This window comes from Pleurodeles waltl, chromosome 6, assembly GCF_031143425.1.
Source record: "Pleurodeles waltl isolate 20211129_DDA chromosome 6, aPleWal1.hap1.20221129, whole genome shotgun sequence".
Lineage (NCBI taxonomy): Eukaryota > Metazoa > Chordata > Amphibia > Caudata > Salamandridae > Pleurodeles > Pleurodeles waltl.
The window spans coordinates 332,532,533-332,556,271 of NC_090445.1; the positions used below are offsets into that span (position 1 = coordinate 332,532,533).

Here is a 23,739-nt window from a genome sequence, read left to right on the forward strand (position 1 = left end):
TAAGAAAAAAGTTATTTACTGAAGGAAAAGAAAAAAAGGAAAAAAAGAAGAAATATTATATGGTTGGGAAGAAGACCCTCTTGGTGATGTTTTGAATGCTAACTTTGTATAGTATGAGAAGGCATTTTTCACTAGTAACAGCTATAGATAGAAAACACACAGAGCAAGATATGGAGTCCTGACACAATAATCTATGTGGGAGAGAGAAATAAGATATGAAAATTAAAATTAACATCAGGTTTTTGTGTTCAAACTCGGTACATAGTTTCCAAAGAAGTTACATCTGATTAAAGGTATTTCTGTGATTACAATAACCAGTAGTGCCACTCATAATCTTTGTTTAGTCCATTATTGACTGTGTCAAAACGGATGATGAGTCTGCTTTCCTCCTTGCGTAGGCGTAGGGAGATGTTGCCCCCTCGGGGGGTTGGTCTGATCCGTCGAAGTCCACAGAATGTGAAGAAACGTTCATGTGGATGAAATTCTGAGAAATGTTCTACCAATGGGGCTTTCATTGCTAGTTTTTGAATGTTGCGATAGTGTTCCTGAATGCGTACTTTTAGTGGACGAATGGTGCTGCCTATGTAGGCCTGATGGCATGGGCACCATATTCCATAGATAACATTTGAACTTTCGCAATTGATAAAGTCTTTGATAATGAAACTGTGGTCATTGATAGTAGTAGTTGAAGTTTTTGAGAGACCCCATTTACAAATCGAGCATTTACTACAGGTAAAAAAGCCCTTAGGTTGTGGAGGTAGAAATGTGGTTGGAGGCTGGTTGTGAAAGAATGAAGAACAGAGTTTGTCTCTTAGGTTGGGAGCCGGTCTGAAGCCAATTTGGGGATAATTGGTTATGTATTGGTTGATAGAGGGGTTATTTTGTAGAAAATGACAATGTTTGCGTAGAAGTTTCCAAATTCTGTAATGACCGTTATGAAATTCGGTAATAAACCGGATGACTGGTTTCATGGTGACTGTTTGGGATTTATTTAGTAACTTGTTACAGTCTATTCCACGTAGTTTGTCCTTGGTAATGTTGAGTGATTGACGATTATATCCCCTATTTGATAATCTCTCAGTCATTTGAATAGAGATGTTGTCGTAATCAAGTTTAGTGGAACAGTTTAATCTGGCTCTTTTGTATTCTCCCTGGGGAATATTCCGAATAGTGCTGGGAGGGTGACAGCTGGTGGCATGTAAAATTGAATTTGCTGCTGTCGTTTTGCGAAACAATTTAGTTTTTAGCTTGTCATCCTCAATGAAGATCAAAAGATCCAGATATGCTACCGATGAATTGGAAATTTGGTAAGTGATATCAATGCCCCATCAGTTAGGGACCAATCATTGTAGGAATTGATTAAGAAGGTCCTTCTGACCTTGCCAGATCAGTAAAATGTCATCTATATAACGTCCCCAAAATATGATATGCTGCGTCAAGTGTTCAGATATGTCATTTCATAGCCAATGACTTTCTACTGCACCCATCGGTATGCAGGCATATGGGGGTGCAAATTTAGCCCCCATCGCAGTACCTTGAAGTTGTAAATAGAAATTGCCATCAAAAAGGGAATAGTTGTTTTCTAAGCAAAATTGCAGCATTTCCATAATCATCAAGTTCCGTTCTAGATATTTGACTAATTTAGTTGATAGACATCTTCTCACAGCTTCTAAGCCGTCACTATGTTTTATAGAAGTATAAAGACTAACAACATCAATAGTGACCAGAAGATAGTCAGATTGCCAATCAATGTTTTGTAGCTTTTGTAGAATGTCTTTTGTGTCTCTAACAAAGGAAGACCAGTTTGTCACAAAGGGCTGTAATTCCTTATCAATTAAGGTGCCCAATTGTGAACAAATGGAGTTAATACCTGATATTATTGGTCTACCTTTGGGTGGATGGCCTTTTTTGTGTATTTTTGGAAGAAGGTATAAAGTAGGAATGGTAGGAAATTGTAAATATGAAGCATTTTTTTCCCGACTGGACAGAATTTCAAGGGAGTGCCAATGTTCCAAAAGATCAAATAGTTTCTGTTGGATTTCAGATGTTGGGTTGTGTGACAGTAATTTATAGCACTTCCTATCCTGTAATTGCCTATAGGCTTCCTGCAAATAATCATGAGTATTGGGAATAACTATATTTCCGCCCTTGTCAGCTTCTTTGATGACTATGTGATTGTTATTGCTCAGAGATTTTATGGCTAATGATTGATCTTTAGTGATGTTAGTTTGAGCATATTTTCGTTTATCACAGTAGTGTTTGTACTCTCGATCCAGGTCCCTTAGTACTGCTGTTGAAAACAGATCAATGGAGTTCCCTGACGGCAGGGTGGGGGTAAAGGTGGATTTGGGTCGTAGATCAGAAGGATCAGATATATAGGTGTCTAGGTCCAAATCTTGTGCTATCTGGGAAAGAGATACGTCGGGTTCGTTGATATTGGACAAATTGCGTAAAAGGCCAATATCTTCTAGGTCTTGGATAGAGAGATCACGTGTGTTATGTGGAGGAGGAGATGGATGGGAAAGAGAAGAGGAAGAATGGTAGAAAAAAAGGATTTAAGTTTGAGGTGACGTATGAATTTAAAAAAATCAATTTTGGTTTGCGTAATGTTCCAGAAGTTAGTAGGACAGAAAGATAGACCTCGGTTAAGGATTTGGTGATCTATAGGAGAGAGCTCAAAATCCCTCTGGCATTTTATCTTGTTTGTTTGTTCGTTTGCTCCTTGTTTTTCTCTACAATTTTTGAAAAATGTTAGTATTGGATATGCTGTTATATATACAATACACTACAGATATAGTAATATTTATGTTTTTAGGATAATAGCTGACCTAATATTCACTTGAACGACTGCATAACAATTTCTTCAACATTGCCTACTATAAATGGTATGTCTCTTGTGCTATTTATGTATAGTCACTATTTTCCTTTTTGAAATATTTTTACTTTTCACCATACTATTATAGGTCTTTCACTTGCATGTCGCCTATATATCTCAGATATCTTAAGTAACCTTTTTTGAAATGGTGGCTGGGTTTTTTCTTAAATATCAATTTGAATACTAGTTAAATATGTATCATTATCACATCTGACAATCTTTCCTGTTATATTCGAATCACTTATGGAGTTTCTCTTATCACCCGGTTGATCACTTATTACAGGCCTATCCTGATATTCTTTCTAAAAAAACTAAAAAAACTAAAAAAACTTTAGGGATAGCATGATCGTCTATATATATTGTGTATCTCTTTATATAATGCGTTTTTCTTTTTCCTAACTTCTTGGGATTCCTTTTGCACAACTTTTTTGCACCACTTTCTTGGCTTCCCGGCATTTTTCTTAACATACTTATATTAGACATCATTATACTATTTAGTCTCATGTCATTTCTTTCTCTATCCAGCCTTGATAAAGCCCTGGCCTACGTGCTGTTTGGGGCCAAACACGTGTCGGCTGACCTACGTTACAACACCCTGGACTTATGAGTATCTACACTTTGTCTCTGTGTTCCTTTCAAATAATTAAATTGACTTTGGAGCAATACTGATGACTGATGAAAATCCTTTGCTTAGTAATCATACCTCATCCTTATAAAGGATCCGGAGAAGAACAATCCTATCTATTTAGTGTGTACCTCACCACCATTTGACTTATGTTTCGTTGTTGGAGGACTAGGGTCCATTGTCCTCTGGTGAAGTCCCAACGCAACTATAAGGCATTTATCAGGGAGTTTTGTGGTTTTTGGACCCCTTTTCCCTGTTTTTCAGTAAATGCTACTAGTGGGCCTGCAGCACTGATTGTGCCACCCACTACAGCAGCCTTTCACATGTCTCAGGCCTGACACTGCAGAGCCTGTGTGTGCAGTTTTTAACTGCCATTTTGACCTGGCATGTGTACCCACTTGCCATGCCCAAACCTTCCTTTTTATTACCTGTAAATCACCCCTAAGGTAGGCCCTGGTTAGTCCAAAGGGCAGGGTGCAGTGTATCTAAAAGGTTGGACATGTACTTTTAAGTTTAACATGTCCAGATAGTGAAAAACTCTTAAAATATGTTTTCACTATTGAAAGGACTATCTCTCCCATAGGATAACATTGGGATTACCTTAAAACCTCTTGTAAGTGTAATTTCCAAATGGTGAAAAATAGAAAGTTTGGTGTCCCTGGATTCACAATTTAAAATCACAACGCATGGTGAAGTCAAATTTTAAATTTTAAGTCTGATAATGCCACCTTTTGAACATTGCCATTTTCTTACTTTAACCATTCTGTGCCTCTGCCTGTCTTTGATATAGGTCTGGGGTTGTTGGGAGCTCGGCTTTTTGCTTTCCCTCTAGACAGTCATACAGACAGGAAGCTTTGGTGTGACATTTGCCTGCTGATGTGTCTTCCTGGGCTAGATGGGTGGGAAGAGCTGGTATTTACTCCTGAATACAGCTGTGCCTCTTCTCACAAAGGGCTGTATAGCCTCCTTCAGAGTGTCTGGAACCATTAAGGGCAGATCAGGGACCTTGCAGACTTCAAAGGAAGTCAGGGTACCAAAGTATAAATACTGGGCCCCTAAAATCACCAAATCAGATCTCTGCTGGACCCAAGGACACTCTGCCAGGAAGAAGGACTGCTGTGCTGCCAGGAGGGACTGCCACTCTGCAACTGCATTGCTGTGTAGGCCTACTGCTTTCCATGCTGTAGGAGGGACTACCACTTTGCTACTTGCTTTGCTGTGTTAGCCTGCTGCCTGCTACTGCCTCCTTGCAGTGAGAGGCACAGGACTTGCTCTCTACATCCTTGAACCCCAAGAATCTCCCAACTGCTTGTTGGCTTCCCTTCTGTTCTTCTGCAGTGTCAGAGACATCAAAGACTGCCTGCAACTCACCGGTTACAGCACCTGGACACTGCCATCTGTAAGTCCACCCTGCAAAGTGGTGCTACCCCAGTCCTGGACCCTCGGAAGTGGGTCTGAAGTGCTCTGCCTTCTGTGGTTTTCATCGTAAGTGCTGCAAAGCAATGCTAAGCCCGGCAAAAGCCTCACCGCACAGCTGCTAGCTCATCAGAACCGACGCACAGAGATGCCAAGCCTTGCAAAACCGTGTTGCAAAACTCCCTGGGATAGAGGTGAAGCAACAGCAAGTCCCGCAAAGCTTCTCGGAACTGACACTGGACGACGTGAAGCCTCTCAAAGCAGTGCCGCACAGACAGCGCACCAGGATTTAAGGTACTGCGTTCAGCAGCTCCAAGTGGGTCTCTGTAGCTGGCCCGCTCTCTCCATCACGGTCTGTGTGACCTTGTGACTTTGTCCCAGTCCAATGCAACCAGATAACCACAGTTGGCGCTTTTTGCTTCTATGCACTATTTTCACCTAAATCTTTAAAATTGCATGTCTCAGGGTCTACATATTGGATTTTGTTGTTTTGGTCTCGTTTTACTCAGATAAATATTCTCTATTTTTCTAAACCAGTGTGGAGCCTTTGTGGTGTCTTTCACTGTGTTACCTTAGTCTAATTGTTGCACATACACTTTGCACCTTGCCCATTAGGTTAAGCCCAACTGCTCTGTGCCAAGCTACCAGAGGGAGAGCACAGGCAAATTTAGGGTGTGTATCTTACTTCCCCTGACTAGGACTGTGGTCCCTACTTGAACAGGGTGCATACCTCTGCCAATTAGAGACCCACATTTCTAAGAGTACTTATACCCAAAAGTGCCTTTGAAGTGGGGGTGGCTTTAAAGCAGCTCCTTGAAGTGCACAGTTCCCTCTTTCTTCTCAGCCCTGCCTCTAGACTACCAGTAGGGGGTAATCAGCCCTTTGTGTGAAGACAGGCACTTCCCTCTTGAAGTGTAAGTGTGAGCCCCCCTCTACCCTGCCAGTCCAGGAATGCCCATCAGAACGCAGATGAGTCCTTTGTCTCACCCACCCTTCCTGTGTTTGTGGCTGTCTAGAGGGAATGCTCAAAATGTAGCTGTCACCTAGCCAAGATGTGTATTAGAAACAGGCTGCAAGGCACACAGAGCAGTAAGAGCAGAGAATTCTCCACTTTCCAAAAGTGGCATTTCTAAAATAGTAATGTTAGATCCGACTTTATCCGTAAAGAGGTTTAATCATTACCATTCCAATGATAAGAAACATGATGTAGGTTCTCATTTCTGATCAGCAATTACAGCTTAAAAATACATGAAGGGATTCCCACTGCTGGCCTATGGGAGAAGTAGGCCCCACAGTAGTGAAACACGACTTTGGGAGTTTTTCACTACCAGGATATGTAAAACTTAAAAGTACATGTCCTGCCTTTTACTTACATAGCACCTTACCCTATGGGCTACATAGGGCGTACCTCAGAGGTGACTTATATGTAATAAAAGGGGGGTTTAAGCATTGGCAAGAGGTTTTGAAGGCAAAGTTGAAGTGACAATGAAACTGCACACACAGGTCCTGCAGTGTTTCCAGGGCTGCTTACGTGTGTGGCATAATTGGTGCTGAAGGCCCACTAGTAACACATCATTTATAGGCCCTGGGTATGTGGCATACAACTTTACAGGGGTCTTACAAGTAAATTAAGTATGTTAATTGTTTAAATCGCCAATGTTACCACGTTTAGGGGAGAAGCACATGCACTTTAGCACTGGTCAGCAATGGTAAAGTGCTCTGAGTCCTAAGGTCAACAAAAAGATATAGCAATAACAGTAGGTGAAAGGCAAAAAATCTGGACGAAGACCACCCTAAGGTTCCAGGTCTAACAGGAATGTTGACCTTCTTTACTGAGGTTGAATATAGCTCGGGAAGTTGCAACTGTGCTTGCCAGCGTTGATCACACGTATGTTTCTTTAAGAATAAAGAAGAAGAACATTCAAACTGGTAGATGTAATTTTCATGTATTACTGCAAACACACAAGGTGCTGCCAGGATAGTGCTACAGTTAGTGTTCTTAGAATTATAATAGGGCATTGCTGGTACGCTGAATGACAGGAAGGATCCAAAGGTTGCAGGTGCTGATTCAGATATGACTGACAGGGCCGGTATGAGCCAGCAGTGAAGTCAATGTAGTGAGCTTGATGTGCAAACATTTAAGAACAATCTGGTCAGTAAAACCAAAGTGTGCCAGGAAGAGAGAAGTTACTACTAAGGGAAGCTTCAGCTCAGGCTCCCAAAAGCAGCACAGAGACTTGATTCCCCAAAAGAATGGGAAGTCAAGAAGCATGTTTCTTTGGAAGGACACTATCTTGGGACTAGATTTTTACAGACGCAATGGCATGTTGGGCCAACATTAGGCTGAATCGAATTACTTGTGGGAAGTATTGTGCAGGTGGTTAGGGTTGCTGGACTATCTATGCAGCACCAAGCAGATTTGGGAGGAAGAAAAGCCACGTGGTGAACTGCAAAGCAGCGTGTGGCAAAGCTTTGTAGTTCACAACCTCATGAAACCATCCTTTGGTGAGACATGGGGTGAATAGTCCTCCGCTCCATGCTCCAAGGGAGTGCAACCTTACAAGCAATGAGTTCCAAATGACACAATGAGATCATAGGAATTCAGACCTCATCATTGACAAGCAGACTAGGACTAGGTATGACTGGATATTCATGTTCTATGTTATTGTGTTTCTGTTGCTATCCAGACTGCTTTGGTCTTTTCCTCAGACTGAGTTTCTCCCTGAAGCTTATGAGACAACCCAAGCTCCTGTGTATATGAGAATCTGCTCTATAATATAGATCATAGAATGGCACATGGGTTGTCTGGTAATGTGGGGTTTGTGATGGCAGAGATCCATTTTGAGGCACCTGGGCATGTAAGTTAACAGTATGAGTGCAAAGTATGGCAGCCTAGAGAAACCATGCCATGCACTGCCACAATCTTGCAGTGCATGGATTCAGGCATGGCTGTCTGCGCTTGTTACAAGACACATGTCACAGCAACTGAGGCTTAGACAAGATACTAATTGGAGATGGGTGAGATGGAGATGGACAAGAGGATACCCTGCCCTTACAGCTACATTCTGAGGTCACTGCGTTAGTGAGCAGTCTGGCTCGACCTTGGGGTTCTAGCAGCCAAGCTTAATGAGTAGTATTTATAGAGGTAATGGGGATCACAAAGAATAGACCCTTCTTGCTTCACCTGCCTCTCCTTTCCTTCTCCTGCCTCAAAACTCAGTATTTCTCTCTTGTGCCTTTTTGCAGAGCATCGGTCCCTACTGTGTCAGTAAGACTGCACTCCTTGGCCTGACCAAAGTGCTGGCACCAACCTTGACACCCATGAACATCAGAGTAAACTGTTTGGCACCAGGGCTCACACAGACTAAGTTCGGCAATAAGGTGAGTATCTGGGCATAGAAGCATTGGAAGGGAATTGGATCAGTTAGGGTGGGGGATTGTGCTGACACCCAACTTGGCTCCCGTGAACATCCGAATGAACTATCTTGCACCAGTCTCAAGTGAGCCAAGGTTGTCAGAGTGATGAGTGTCAGAGTGGAGAATAGTAGTAAAGTATCAGTTATGGTGCAGCATTGTTTGGGGAAAGAGAACATGATTTAAACTTGACTGAAGAGCAATGGTTAACCAGATGACGAAGATCTTAGGAAAGTTAATAAACAGGATCTTGCAGGGCTGTCTGAAGACTTGTTTGTGCAATTGGGGCTTGCGCTGATTATTGGATTTCAAGTCATTTTATTGTGGATCAAGATTCTTGGAGTCCTGCAAATTAGAAAAGCGGTCAAAGACATACAACATCTCTTGATGGTTGGAGGACTCTGCCCTTTAATTTTAGGAAAAGGTAATCTTGTGGATCTGTCGGACTGAGAATTGAGGTGTAAGGTGCAGAGAGGCACTTTATGGATGACCACTGGAACTGATATGTTTTTGTTGTAGCTGTGATTGATCACAAGGCAGAGTTGAGGGACTAGGCAGATATACAAATGTGTGCTCCCTTAATGGAAGGAAATATAAATACAGCAGTGACGGATAGTAGTATACTCAATATATTACAAAGAAACGTAATACCAATGAAGCCACACAAATGTAGTAAGAGGGAATAATAAATGGCACAGAAAAACAAAGAGAAACAATGATGAGACATGCAACGTTTCTTCTGTGTTAAAATGACGCACCAATGTAAATCAGTGGCCTCCTTGCACTTTGCTACACTAATATCAACATTTTTGACGCTAGTGTAGCAAAGTGCCACAATAGCATCAAACATTTTGATGCTATTGTTCTAACTACCACCACCGTGGTGCGCCATATGTTAAACATGGCACAACCATGGTGTTGTTAGGTGCCGTGGGGGGGGCGCAGAAAACGAGGCGCATCAGAGCTGGTGTGCCACTTTTTCAGACATCTGTGACTAATAGTTTTATGTGACTTTAATCTTCATATTAATGATCCCCTAATATTCGTCAGCATGCAATCTTCACTAGCAAGTATTTGAACCTACTTATCAGGCGGGATTTACCTTGGACCACATATAGGCCAACAATGATACAATCAAGTATTGCAATACTCAACAGCTAATGCAGTCAGACTATCAAACAGTATTTCTTGCTCTTCCAATTAAATCGTATTGGTTAAAAGAGACCACTAAGTGTAAAAAAAAAAAGAACTTTTTGTCAGTGGTGAAAATGGATGCTAACAAACGCAACAACACACTAATTAATTTTTACCCGCCATTGTTGGTAGATATCAATGCCAACATGTCGGATTTTAATAAATGGATGAAAGCAGCCCTAGACAAGGTCCCCCCCCCAAAACCCCACAAAAACAGCATTTCCCATTGCTTACACGCGCCGGTCCCTGGTAAAATGATTTGCTTGTCCAAGCCAAATGCCAAAGAGTGTGGATGGAGAAACAGGTACCAGGAAGATGCTGATAAGGAATATAAAAGAGAACTTAAACACTATAAACAATTGTTGAACACGGCCTGCAATGATTTTTACTCTAATCACATCCGCTCAGCAAAGGACCCCATTAAGAAGGCCTTTGCAATCTACATGGCCTTGGCCACAACAGCAGCCCATATTTAAAAAAATCCCCTTCCCAGGAGTTCTGTCAAAAATGGGCATCCTATTTGTAACTAAAATTTCTAGCCTTATGCCAACCTTCTCTATCCCTGACCCTGTGATTGGCACATCTGAAGAAGATCACGCCATTTCCATCTCATCGACCACAATAAATGATAAGTCAGAGAGCTGGACTACCTTCCTACTGATTAGGCAGAAACAGTTATGGACAGGCTCTGCACTATCAAATCAGGCTCATTACAGGACCCTATGCTGACCAAACAATTAAAAATAATTGCCAAATCCATTGCTCCCATGGTGGCTATAATATGTAATAAGTTGTTAGAGATGGCCCGGGTGCCTCAGTTTTTTAAGGAGGCAGAGATCCTACCTCTATTAAAAAAGCCGTCAGTGGATTAAATCAGCTGTGCAGACCGATTTCCTTGCTGCCAGTGATGGCAAAGACGCAAGAGAGCTGGGGTAATAAACAGCTGTCACAGTACATGGAGGATGCAGATTAGCTGCCTTGATCCTGTTGGATCTATTGACAGCATTCGACAAGTAACATCCGGCTGAATCGTCTCTAAGATTCAAGCGTGAATGGAGAAGTGCTGAAATGATTTACATCCTTTCTTTCAGACAGGAACCAAGTAGTTGCCCTAAGTCAATTCCATTGGGAAGCAGTGCCCCAAGCATGTGGAGTTCCCCAAGGATCAGCCTTGAACTTCACCCTTTTCCACCTCAGTGTGGCACCACTCTAGAAGTCAAATGAATCGTTCAGTCTGAATTTTTACACCTATGCAGAAGTCACTCAACTCATTACAAGAATGGATGAGATGAGGAACTCATAAGGAAGTTTTAATTCAGGGCTCACGAGTGTGGCTTCCTTGATGAACGCCAACTCTTTGATACTGAACTCTGATCAAACAGAGGTGGTAGTTTTTGGTAACACCTCAGCTTGGTCAGACTCATGGCACTGCAATCTTTCGAAATACCTCCCTACACCTGTTGAAAAACTCCACAATCTGGGTTTATCTTTCACCACAAATTAAATTTTAAGCCGCAAGAATCCAAACTCTGCTACCTGCTGTTAAACCTTGAAGATGCTTAGAAAGATTTGTTGTCTCCTTCCAGTGGAGCATAAGTAACAACTTGTTCTAGCCCTGGTTAATAGTCAACTCGACTACTCCAATGCACTATATCTGGAGCTTCCAAAATGCGCTTAAAGGCAGCTGCAGGTTATTCAGGATACAGCAGGTTAATCCTCCATATCACAAAAAGAGAACACATATAGCAACATCTGAGACCACTTCATTGACTCTCAGTAGAAAAAAGATGCACTTTCAAGAAGCAGGCTGAGCATTACATATGGGCTGTCTTTTAGAGATATGCCCCAATCAGAGCACTATGCTCCGCCTCTGTTTTTCTATTTAAAATGCCTAAATGCAGGAAAGCCAGGATGGGAGGTAGAGCATTTGCAATTGTGAAAGAGAAATGATGGATCGCTCAGCCCTTTTCACTCAGAGCGGAAAACCTTCTGATGCTTTTCAGAAAAGCTCTCAAAAGGTTTCGAAATAGAATTCTATTAAGTATTAGGCGCATAACCGAACATTAGGCGTGTAAGTAAATGGTGTCATATGCCACTTTGCCACTTGCTTGTTCCGAGAGATAATTCAATCTATACACTTCATCAGCCCCCACGAGGTCCAGATTCCATCCCAAACACCATCAGAATGGTCTACTTCATGCCAAACTGTAACGATTGACTGCAAACTCCAACTATGTTCTCTTAATGAAGCTTATTCCGAAACGTCTTGGAAGATCTCAGCATTTCTGCAGATTTTTCATGCCATAAACCAGAATAATCCCTCCACAACCAACTGATTTGAGTATGTAGATCCATCAGAATATTCAGAAGCTTAGGAGGAAGAACTGGAGAATCCAAAGAAAGTTCCAGAAGAACTGTAACCCAAACTTGCGATTTTCAAACCAGAGGTCCCGAGATCATGTTGGTATTCCGCCTCCTAACCTGTGCCATAAGTCCCATAATCATTGAGAATAAGGGAAACAGATACCTGAATCCAACCTTAAAGGAAAGAGTCCTTCACTTCCACCAGGGGATCTGGTCTCCAGCTGAAGCGTGGAAGTTCATAGTAGAGCAGAAAGTCAAAGAGGTCCCCATTTGGTCATTATCCTCTGAAATATTTCTGGGTCCAGCTTCTATGCACTGGAATGCTTTGGATATTTGGAGTTCCAGTTCCAGTTCTCAATCAAGTTCTGTTTTCCTGGAAGATACTCCACTGTGACTGAGATCCATCTGTTCAGACAGGCATGCCAAAGCCACTGGCTACTTCTCTGAGGGTGTCTGACTTCCTTCCCCCTGCTCTGTTTTGGTACCAGACTACTGATATTTTGCTCATCTTTATCAGGATGGAACATGACATGTAGACCCTTGTCAAGCACCTCACTGTGAATTACCCTACACCAGACATTCCAGGCAATTGGTGTTTATTCCTTTCGGTCGTTCTGACCATAATCTTCCTGTTGTAATATCCCCACTGCAAGCTCCTCAGGCTGACAGACTTGTGTCCGATTCTAACACTAGGCCCAGAACTGTGCCTAAAATTGTCCTGCCAGTCCGGACATCTATGTGCTCCAACCACCACTGATTATCCATCTTGGTTTCCTCTGTCAGCAGTATATCTGCTGCACAAGTCAGGCCCTTCTGGAGATGAGCCGCATGGTGTCTTTAGGGCTCCTGGGAATATTGTCTGGATCAAAGACACTAGAAGTTCCTCTTCTCTGGTCATTTGTCTCAATGAGACATGTTGCCTTGCTAAAGTTCTCCACAGTTCTCTCCTAATGAGTGCATTCGTCCTCCAAGGACATTTCAATGTTTATTGGACTGAGTCCAGTACAAAGCGATGGAAAATTATTTTCTGGGATGTACTGACTTCGGACTTGAAAAAGGGACATTGCTGTGTTCAGGTCTTCTTCAATCAAGTAAGCTCTTGACTTATCAGATTTCTGCATCATTCAGATCTCATCTGACCATCCAATAGTTTGGTAGCAGAATGTCTCTGAGGCGCAGCACCCCCTCCTTCTTGAAATAGCGAAATCAACCATTCATTGAATTATTTTACAATTATCACTTGGGCAATTGCCCTTGTTTTCTTCTTTACTAAAAATATTGCCCAAGACCTGCTTGGGTGTAAAAACATATGTACCACTAGACCTTTTATGAACAAGGGCTCAACTTCTTGAACTATAAGGAATAGCTTTGCTTCCGAAAATGAGAGGGGCTTGGGTCTCCTGCTCTGAACTAGAGTTAAGTAGAACTTGTCTTGGAAACCTACCATCCGTAGGATTTGTACATCCCCCATAATCTCCCTCCAGTTTTGATGAAATAAACATGGTTGGAATCATTGAATAGACCTTACTGTTATATATGCTTTGTACTTTAGTGCTGCCTCAGAAAGTACCTCTGCATCCCCCGGCCTCTTACAATGCCTTGAGTGGGGAAGACCCCTAAAAATCCCATTTAGTTTTGCCACAGGAAAGATTTTTTGCTTCCTTCAATGCTTTGGGAGTTTGGAGAGTATGACTGAATGGTTGAGTGGCCACTGCCTCTACTGCCCTGTCAAAAATCTTCTGACTGAATACTCTCCTCAAGGACTGTTAATCCGTACACAAGGATGAAAAGCTGGACAAAAAATGAGTAAACTCTTTTATGAAGGTGTCCTCAAAGAGTCCACCTTCCTTCACTGGCTCTGTGGCTGCCAGTTCACCCAACTTGGGGTTCATTTTTGTCAACAGAGATTGGTGTCCCTCATTAAATAGGGCACAGTTTGCATTTTCATGTAGACATACAGCTCGTTACCTTGATCCAAAGAGGACGTGTGGTGAGATAAGACTGCCAGTCTCTCTGCCCTCCTCACCCAAATCTAATATTTTGATCAAGGGTCTGCATTGTCCAACATATTCCAGCATGCTTTTCAGAATTGGTCAATCCATTTTTTATGGTCCTTCACAAACTTTGTGATAATATTTGCTATTTTACCAGCAACCTCTGGGGTTAGGGCTACTTTTCTCAAAAAACGGCCTCAGGCATTTTGCCTTAAGGTGCCCCTTTACCTCTTTGTTTACAGGTTTCCTGATTCTACTGCTCACATACTGAGCGACCTTTGTTGCTGGTGTCCATTCTGAGGACCACAGATGTTATATGTTCTCTGGGTCAAGGATGCCCAAAAGCTCTTAAGCTCCGGAAGATCTTACAAGTGTTCCCCTCCAGCATGGGTTTTTGGGCACCATCTTCTGGTCCCCATGGTCTGCTAGAGTCCGGTTCCTCCCCCTCAGTTCTCATGTTTCACTGTCTCTTCAGCATTGCTGTGATCTCTCAAATGAAAATAAAGATTGTCCTTTCAAAAGACATTTCTAGGGTAGTCCTCATGCCCAAGGTCCTATAAGTTATTTACATGCCATTACAAGGAAAACTGCCTAAGGTTTTCAAAGGCATCTGTGGTGGAGGATGTTACTGAACACTTTGCCTTATCTGGATCTTTTGAGCACCCTCGGGATCAACCAGCCAGAGGGATCCACATCCTCCTCAATAGAAGCATTACTGCTGTGTTTGGAAGCCAGCCACAGAATGTGTTTGCCCAGGGACTCCAAAGCAGAGGAAACCACCTTAAGCATAGGTGTGTCAATAGCATTTAGCAGGACACAGTCTTTAGGGAGGAAGAACTGTTTTTCAATCATCTCCGCCACCTTGTCCTCCCTATAAGCACCAGCCATGTTGTTCAGGTGGGTTTACTTTAGTATTGGCACATTCGGAAATAAACTGGGCTATGGGGTCCCTGTATATTAGTGGACAGTGGGACTACCATAATACCTCCAATCACCCTTGGATACAGTGGCCTAACAAAAAGACCATGGGAGAGTTAAACATACCATGCTACACACCTGAGTGTAGGAACACAGTGGTACTGGAGTGAAATGCTCTCTAGACTCTCCCTGTTCAGGAGAGCCTCCATGGAGTCAATAAACCCTTAACAAACTTGACACTCAAAGGATTTTTAAAAACCTCTCTCCAGAACACTGTATCCTGATTTCCAAAAAGATGGAAGTCAGCACTAGCGAAGGGCAAGATAGGCACACTCAGCTGCACCATGCTCCCTAGTAGAGCGTGCGCTGCACAGTCTCTGCTCTATAATGCCATCTGAAGCAGCACCACACTGGCAAATTACCTTAAGCGTTTGAGTGCCAAGAAATGCAGGAAGAATCTCCAATCCCTCTGAGACACTGCACAGTGCCGGGCTCTGGCGGCAAATCTTTGGTGCTTTATGAGGAATTCCTATTACCTATCACTCGGAATCCTAACTATAACTACGGAGGGGCTACTTCCACTCTATTATATATATGTATATAAATACATATATATATATGTGTATATATATATATATATATACACACACACACACACACCCACATATCTACTCTCCATTTAATATATTTTTATATATACATATATATATATATATATATATATATATATATATATATATATATATGTATATATACATAAATATAAATATATAAACATATATATTACAGATTGGCAGTAGCCACTCTGTAGTTACAGTTAGGATTCCAAGAGATAGGAACTCTTCATATTTTTGCTTGGTAATAACTTTGTTACCATTTGATGACACATTTGATGACCATTTGGCTTAGTAATATCTTTGTCACCTTTTGATGAATCTCCACGAAACTTTGTTGACCTATTCTTTTTTCTACATTGGCTGATGATCCAAAGTATCTTGTTTTTCCACCAATGCATTTCCTATAGACCTTTTACACAGAGGTAGTGACAAATGGCTGAACAGATTTACATGAAACTTTGCAAGAATTTTGATTATGGTGTGGAAAGGGTGTTTGTGTTATTTGGTCTGATTTTGTTCAGTAGTTTTTAAGTAATAAGGACAAAACCCTGTTGGTATATTGGTAATTGATTTATGGCGGTGCTTAGCGGTACAAAGCAGTACATGGAGATGATGACACACAATATTAATGGTTAATGAAACCCCTTACAAAATACAAAGGTAGCCATATTGTTTAGACCACACTTTCTCTTTATTCTGTGATGTAATGTGAAATCTAGAATATTGGTCTTGGTATAATGTAGAGGAAGACATGAGGCAGTTTAGCAACCTCTGTTGAGGTAAGAAAATGTATTCTTATTGATTTATATATTTTTTTAAGTATTTACGACGTATCCCAGTGCTTCCTCAAAATTATCAAGAAAGTAGCGATGTACGATTGAAATGTAATAAAAATAAAATACAGAGGCAAATAGAGGGTTGAGGTATAGTGAATTTAGTCTGACGACAGACATGACAACACATTACACAATTCTACTCTATGCCACTGAACTCTACACCACTGCACTCTATGCCACTGTATTCTTCTCTGCACCACTACACTATATGCAACTGTACTCTACACCACTAGAATCTGTGCCACTCTACTCTGCGCCAGTGTACTTGGCGCCACTGCTCTCTAGTCTAAGCCACTGTACTTTGTGCCACTCTACTCAAAACCGCTGCCTTTACACCACTGTACTTTATGCCACTGCACTCAACACCACTTGACTCTCCAATACTGCACTGTACACCACTGCACTCAAAACCACTCTGCACCACTGCAATCGATGCCACTGTACTCTACTACACTCTAATCTAGTCTACAACACTCTATGCCACTCTACTCTGCACCATTCTACACCACTCCACTCTATGCCACTGCATTCTACTCTGTAGCACTCTACACTACTGCACACTACTTTTCTCCACTCTACTGTACACCACTGCACTTTACACCACGGTAATCTACTTTGCACCACTAAAATCTATGCCACTGCAATGTACACCACTGTACTGTACTATGGAACACTCTAATCTGAGCCACTACTCTCCACATCACTGTACTGTACGCCATTGCACTCTACTCCACACCACTGCACTCTATGCCACTCTACTCTACACTCCACCAGTGCACTCTGTACCATTGCACTCTACTGTACACCACTGCACTGTACACAACTCTACTGTACTTTGCACCACTTAATGCCACTTGTGAGGATTTGGGTCTATTATATGGTATGGCTGTACAGCCTTATTGTTTAATACACTTGCACATACTGTCATGGCTCCAGTCAGGCTTGTTTGTAAAACCTTAAGCTCAAACCTGGATAGCTATGGCTTCGAGCAGCAAGGCTTGAACAAAGGAACTAGTGTAAAGCATTTAACAGTACCAAACAACGAAAAAAGAAAGCCACACAACATTAAAGAAACATGACAAATTATTTATAAAAGAGAGTATAATTTAATGAATTTTTAGAATCCAAGATCAGCAAAATTTACTGGAGTGTTCTGGAGATACAGATTTTAAAAGAAATGTTAGTTTTTAATTCAACCGCAAACAAGCATTATTAACCACAAAATTTGGAAACTTTTGAAAAGCTTGTAATAGTTGAGTTCGGCTACTCCAAACCGACTTGGGTGACTAAACCCAACTGGAATTAGGTCTGGGGGGCCAATCAGTAAGATTTGGACAGTTACCTGACCACCAGAGCATTTCCAGTCCAGTTCCAAACTTTACAGCATGGCCCCAATAGACTTCAATGGTGTGGCCCTGATGCTACAGGTGCAGGAGTTGAAAATGCTGAAAGATGCTCTGGTTGCTGTGCAGTCCATGAGGGGACCTTTGCGGTTACGCCTCGGTCCACAGGTCAGGTCAGTGACTTTGTCCACAGAGGTTGGGTTCCATCAAAGTCCTCTTTGAGGCAGTAGAAGGCCAGCGGTGGCTGGACCACCATTCTCTGTACACAGCAGTCCCAGGGGTATCCTTGGTGCAGGATGGTGTCCCTCTTGGGTGATCTATTTAGACTCAGACAACACTCCTGGGTCTGGCTGACTTGGAGTCAACTTTTGGCTTTCAAGGATTGGTATCTTGGGGTGCCCAGCAGTAGTCAGAGGAGATTCTTCTAAACTGGCTACTGACATGCTGATTGGGCGACTTCAACTTTCATGTTCCTGGTGCTGGTTTCAGAAGGCCAGTCAAATGGCCCTTGAAGTCACTTCTTCGGGCTGGGATTGAGGCATATGAATTCAGTGAATGTCTATGTTCTTTTTTAATGTAAAAATAAAATTTTATTACCACCGCAAACCCAATCCCACCATGGCTGTTCAACTCACCCAACTCAAGGAGACACCAACCTCACTTTTTTTCAATAGTTTTCCCAAATATGCGGGACTATCGCAGGAGAAAGGAGGCTGTGCTGACTCCTATGGAATTCCAGCAGGATTGCAGCGCCCCAAAAAGAAAACTTTTAGTTTTTAATTTGACCCTAGAGGAGTCCTGTGGGACCCCCCACAAGGTCTTAGGGGTCGGATTAACCCTAACCCCTCTTATACTTGATTTTCTTTTAATTCTTAGGACACTAGGGCCGAGTCTTATAATGGCAAATGCAACATTTGCAACATTTCTCTTTATGAGCTCCCTTGGGACCATCTCAGCCGACAGGGAAAAAAGCCCTCTGGCTAATCAGTTTTGCACTAATATTTGAAGTTGCATGCCTGCAGGATTCCCACAAAGCTTCCTGAGAATCCAACCATCCACCTATAAATACATTTTGAACCTCAAAAACTACTGACCAGAGTTATGATTTCTGGGTAAAAATGTTAGGTTTCTGTAAAATCTGGTGCAATTCTGTTCAGCTGCTTGGGCTGCAACGCTGTTCAAAAATCCCTATAGAAATTGCATGGTGAAATTGTGTTTATTAGACTCACATTTTCTTCCCTTTGGCCCGCTTGAGGGGTCACCCCAGAGTTTTTAACGAAGGAACTGAGGTAGATGAACTTTACTTTTGGAAAGTTTTGTTAAGATGTGTCCAATGACACCAAAGTTAGTAGCAAACCAAAAAAAACTTTTGCTATGGTAACTAAATCCTAGCTATATTGTGGCCATCTGTATATACCTGTATATATATATATATATATATATATATATATATGATAACATATATATATATACAATTTATATAATATGTATATAAATGTATATGTATATACATATACATGTATATACATATTATATAAATTGTATATATATATATATGTTAGTAGAAGGCGTTTTGCCGAAACGCGTTGACAGACATCTCATTCGGGACTCTGAATTACCTGTATAAGCTAAATAAATTTATGAACGAAATACGAGCGCTTTGGACTCAATTGACTTCGACACTTGGGAGATACGTGATGGGATCGGTGCAGCCGTCAGATGGCTATCAGTCCATCTGTTGAAGAAATAATATATATATATATATATATTCACTGATTCCATGAAAAAACGAAGGTTAAAGTAACGTTATAGTAAGATGAATTTGGCAGTGACAACATTTTGAACTAAAAAAAAAAAGAAAACATAGAAATTCAGTGAATTGCTAAGTTTTTTTAAACAAAAATAAGATCTTCTTGTCACCTCTATCACGTTACTTTAACCTTTGTTTTTTTCAGTGAATTTCTAGGGTTTCTTTGATGCAAAGTAATATTTAATTATCATACATAAATGCAACACTCCATCCCCTCCTCTCACCCCGCCCGCCACACACGGTCTTCAGGTGTCACAGCTGGCTGCAGGACCTGTGGACAACCACCCAAATGCAGCCAACTCCATGCTGCCTTTGGCTGTGCGCAGTGTGGGGTTGGCCACAGGGATAACACCTGTAAAGGCAGCCAACCCCACACTGCACAGGACCTTCAGTCCTGCACAGTGGGGGGTTGGCCTCAGGGCCTGGCCTGCAGCCAACCCCCCACATGCAGCTGTGGCCAGACTACGTGGCCAACACCCCCAAAGGCAGCCACACCCACATTACACACGGCCTTCGTCTGTGCACAGGGGTTGAGATTGGCCAGAAGGCCTGGTCCTGGGGACCCCATCCCCAGGGCCTTTTTTCTATTTTAGAAGGGGACGGCGACACATAGCCCACCTCCTTGAACCTATTACGGCCCTTGGGACCCCATCCCCCAGGGCTATATGTATGTTAAAGAGGAGGGGGGCAGCATGGCCCCCCTCCCGAGCCTCATTAGGCCCTGGGGACCTCATTCCCCTGGCCAATTATTAAAAATAAAGGGGAGGGAGGCTGTGCACCCCCCATGCCCGGGGGTTTGTTAGGCCATGGGGACCCCATCCCGACCGCCATTACTATACATAAAGGGGAGGGGGGACGAGCAGCCTCCCACCCTAAGCCTCTTCAGGCTCCAGGAACCCCATCCCCAAAAGTCTACATTAAAAGGGGAGGGGTCTGTGGGGTTCCCTTTCCTGAGCCGCTTTGGCCCCGGGGAACTGACCCACAAGGTTCCGCACTTGTTAAAAGTGGGTGCCTGGAGTACACCCAGGGCATCCACCAAACTGTCTTTGGTGGCTACCGGGGGGACATGGAAAACAGGTGGCAGGACCATCACCACCAAGATCTAAATCAGGTCCAAAGATCCAGAATCCTGTAATGGCTGCCAGCAACATTTTTCTCATGTTGCTGGCCGCCAATGAGAACGCTGGCTCTCATAGGATTCTGTCTCCCACGGGAGCGAGATGTCCCATAGAATATAAAGCTTCCTGGACAAATCAGGACGCTCTGTTTTTAAACTGCAGCTCCAGCGAGAGTCTCTCGAGACTCTTGCAGACCCGACCATTCAGATATACAATTATTTTTCAATTTTAATTTCCCAAAAACTACTAAATGGATTTACATCAAATTGCAAAAGTCACAATCTGCGGACCAAGATCTAGCTTCTTCTGGATTTGGTGTTGGTCTGTTAAGCAGTTTTTGCTGCAGCCCATCTTAAAGAAGTCTATGGAAAATGCATGGGAGGTTTTTTCTTTTTTCTTGGCCCCCGCTTAGCAGATCATCCCCAGACTTTCCAGGCATGAACTAGTCAAAAAGTAGCACCTATCTGGAATGTTTTGTGTAGATTCCTCAAATGGTGCAACACAATATTACCCAGTTATTAGCAACTCAATGTTACCCAATGGTGGTTGCCACTGGGTAGTTATAGTTAGGTTTGCTTATCCATACACATGGCATTTTTTGGTTTGCTAATAACTTTGGCACTGTTTGATGAATCTTTTCGAAATGTACTATTAAAAAAGCAAACTCCCTTCAACTCCTTCCTGGAAAGTTTTGGTGTGATCTGTCAAGCAGGGGCCGAGAAAAAAGGGGGGATCCCAAAACTCAAAATCACTATGGCCCTCATTACAACATTGGCGGTAAATCCCGCTTACCGCCGTGCAGAATACCGCCAACACACCGCTGCGGCTGCGGAATCCCGCCACAGCTATTATGACCCACAGCTCGGAATCTGCCAAAATTCAGACACCCACACAAGTCCGCCACACCAAAGGTCAGTGATAAACTGGCGAAAACAAAACCTCCACCGTCACGCCAACAGAAAGACACCCACAATATCACGACCCGCGAATCCACACACTCGTACAAAACACTACCACATTGGACAAATCCAAATACACACACCTGATACACATACACACACCACTCCCACACACCCATTACAATATAAAACACACACCCACATCATCCACAAACCCCTATGGCCACAATTACAGAGAAAAGGACAGAGAGAGACACCACAAACAACTACCAAGTATCCACAGGCACACAATACCATCACCCACAGAGCTTCCACGCACCTCACACAACACATCACTAAATATCACCCCACATATCACTATACACATCACAACACACATCACCCACACCACCCCATGGCAACGCAAAGACACCCCAGGTTCTCTGAGGAGGAGCTCAGGGTCATGGTGGAGGAAATCGTCCGGGTAGAGCCACAGCTATTCGGATCACACCTCCATAGCTAGGAAGATGGAGCTATGGCGAAGAATAGTGGACAGGGTTAACACAGTGGGACAGCACCCAAGAAATAGGGATGACATCAGGAAGAGGTGGAACGACCTACGGGGAAGGTGCGTTCTGTGGTCTCAAGACACCACCTTGCGGTTCAGAGGACTGGTGGCGGACCCCCACCTCCTCCCCCACAACTAACAACATGGGAGGAGCAGGTCTTGGCGATTCTGCATCCTGAGGGCCTTGCAGGAGTAGATGAAGGAATGGACTCTGGTGAGTCAAAGCTTTACTATTACATCCCCCACCCTACCTGCATGCCATCACATACCCCCACCCTCACCCTCACCCCATCACTCCTACCCCTCACAAATGTCCCACTATCACAACCCACCCATCCCAACACCAAGCCCTGCATGCAACAACAAAGCATGGACATCCATCACCAAAGCAAGGCCACTGCAACTACCCATACACCCCCCTAAACCACCATCACACAAGCTCCGATCCATGAATGCAAGCACTGGGGTACACGGTCACCCACCTAGTGCACACCATGGCACACACAGATGTAATAAACATCCTTTTATACCCCTGCAGGACCCCTACCCAACGTCACCGGACAGGAGGGGCCACACATGTCCACACCACCAACAGAAGAGGCCCACAGTGATGACAGCAGCTCCGTCCAACTGGATCTAGATGACCAGCCCGGCCCATCGGGGACCTCGGGACAGTCGGTTCCCCTCACACAGTCACAGGCCACTACAGACCTTCCCCCCTCTGGAAACACCAGCACAGCACCCACCCAGAGGGCCCATACCTCTGTCCCCAGGACACGTCAAGCAGCAGTGTGCCCACCACTACAGGGAACCCAGGCTAACCCACCACCCCAACAACAACAGGGACCTGGGGGCAGTGGTAGTGGGCACACAGTCCAGGGGACGGAGGCCCAGGAACACAGGGGAACTGGGAGGGCTGCTGTGCGACAGGGGGAGGACAGGCCAAGGGAACCCACTCTCCACGAGGCCCTCTCCTCCATCATGGGAGCCTACCACCACTTCCAGGAGACGATGGCAATGGTACTGGCCAAGTTTCAGGAGACCCAGCGCCTGCAGGAGGAACAGTATTTGGGCTTCAGGGAGGAACTCAGAGGCATCAATTCCACCCTGGGCACCACCGTAGGGGTGCTGAAGGAAGTACTCAACACCATGAGGGACACTGTGGCACTACAATGGGCCCCTGACACTAGCATGGACGATGAACTGCCCACCACTTCCGCTGGCGCTAGTGGACAGGAGGCACCGCCTCAGGACCACCACACCAGCACCCCACCCCCTGCAGAGGGAGAACCACCCCGCAAACGGTCCCTGAGATCCAGGACAAAGACAGAGAACAATGCCAAGACCCCCGCCAAGAAATGAGACCACCCTGAATGTCAGCTTACTGTCCCACTTTGTCACCCTGTCCATCCTCAAACTGCCCCAGTCCATTTGGGCAATGCACCTGTGAGACTAATAGACTGGACTCTGCCATGAACATTCCTCCACCATCACCCCTCACCATTTTACAACCCCCTCCAATATTGAGCACTTAAATGAACACCCTTAAAGCACAAAACAATCAGGTGTCTGTCTGTGATTTCGAAATAGTGTAATAGCAATGACAGTAGCAAAATGCTCTTACAATTGTAATGTCAACATACCTATGTCACACAGCTCTAGTCCATGAGGAAACAAAGCAGATGTCACACTGTGGGACACACATCTGTGAAATCGTAAGGGACAGTGACAACTCAGTGACCAAACACTGGGTGAAAACGACAGACAGT

The 23,739-nt window shown here is 43.5% G+C and overlaps 1 protein-coding gene across 1 annotated transcript in view; it reads left to right on the forward strand.

Moving 5' to 3' along the window:
• LOC138299703 (dehydrogenase/reductase SDR family member 4-like) overlaps positions 1–23,739 on the forward strand; it is a 244,332-nt gene that overhangs the window by 183,561 nt on the left and 37,032 nt on the right. The window contains exon 7 of the mRNA XM_069238200.1: positions 8,163–8,297. Coding sequence (XP_069094301.1) covers positions 8,163–8,297 — 135 coding nt within the window. The remainder of the gene's footprint in view (positions 1–8,162; positions 8,298–23,739) is intronic.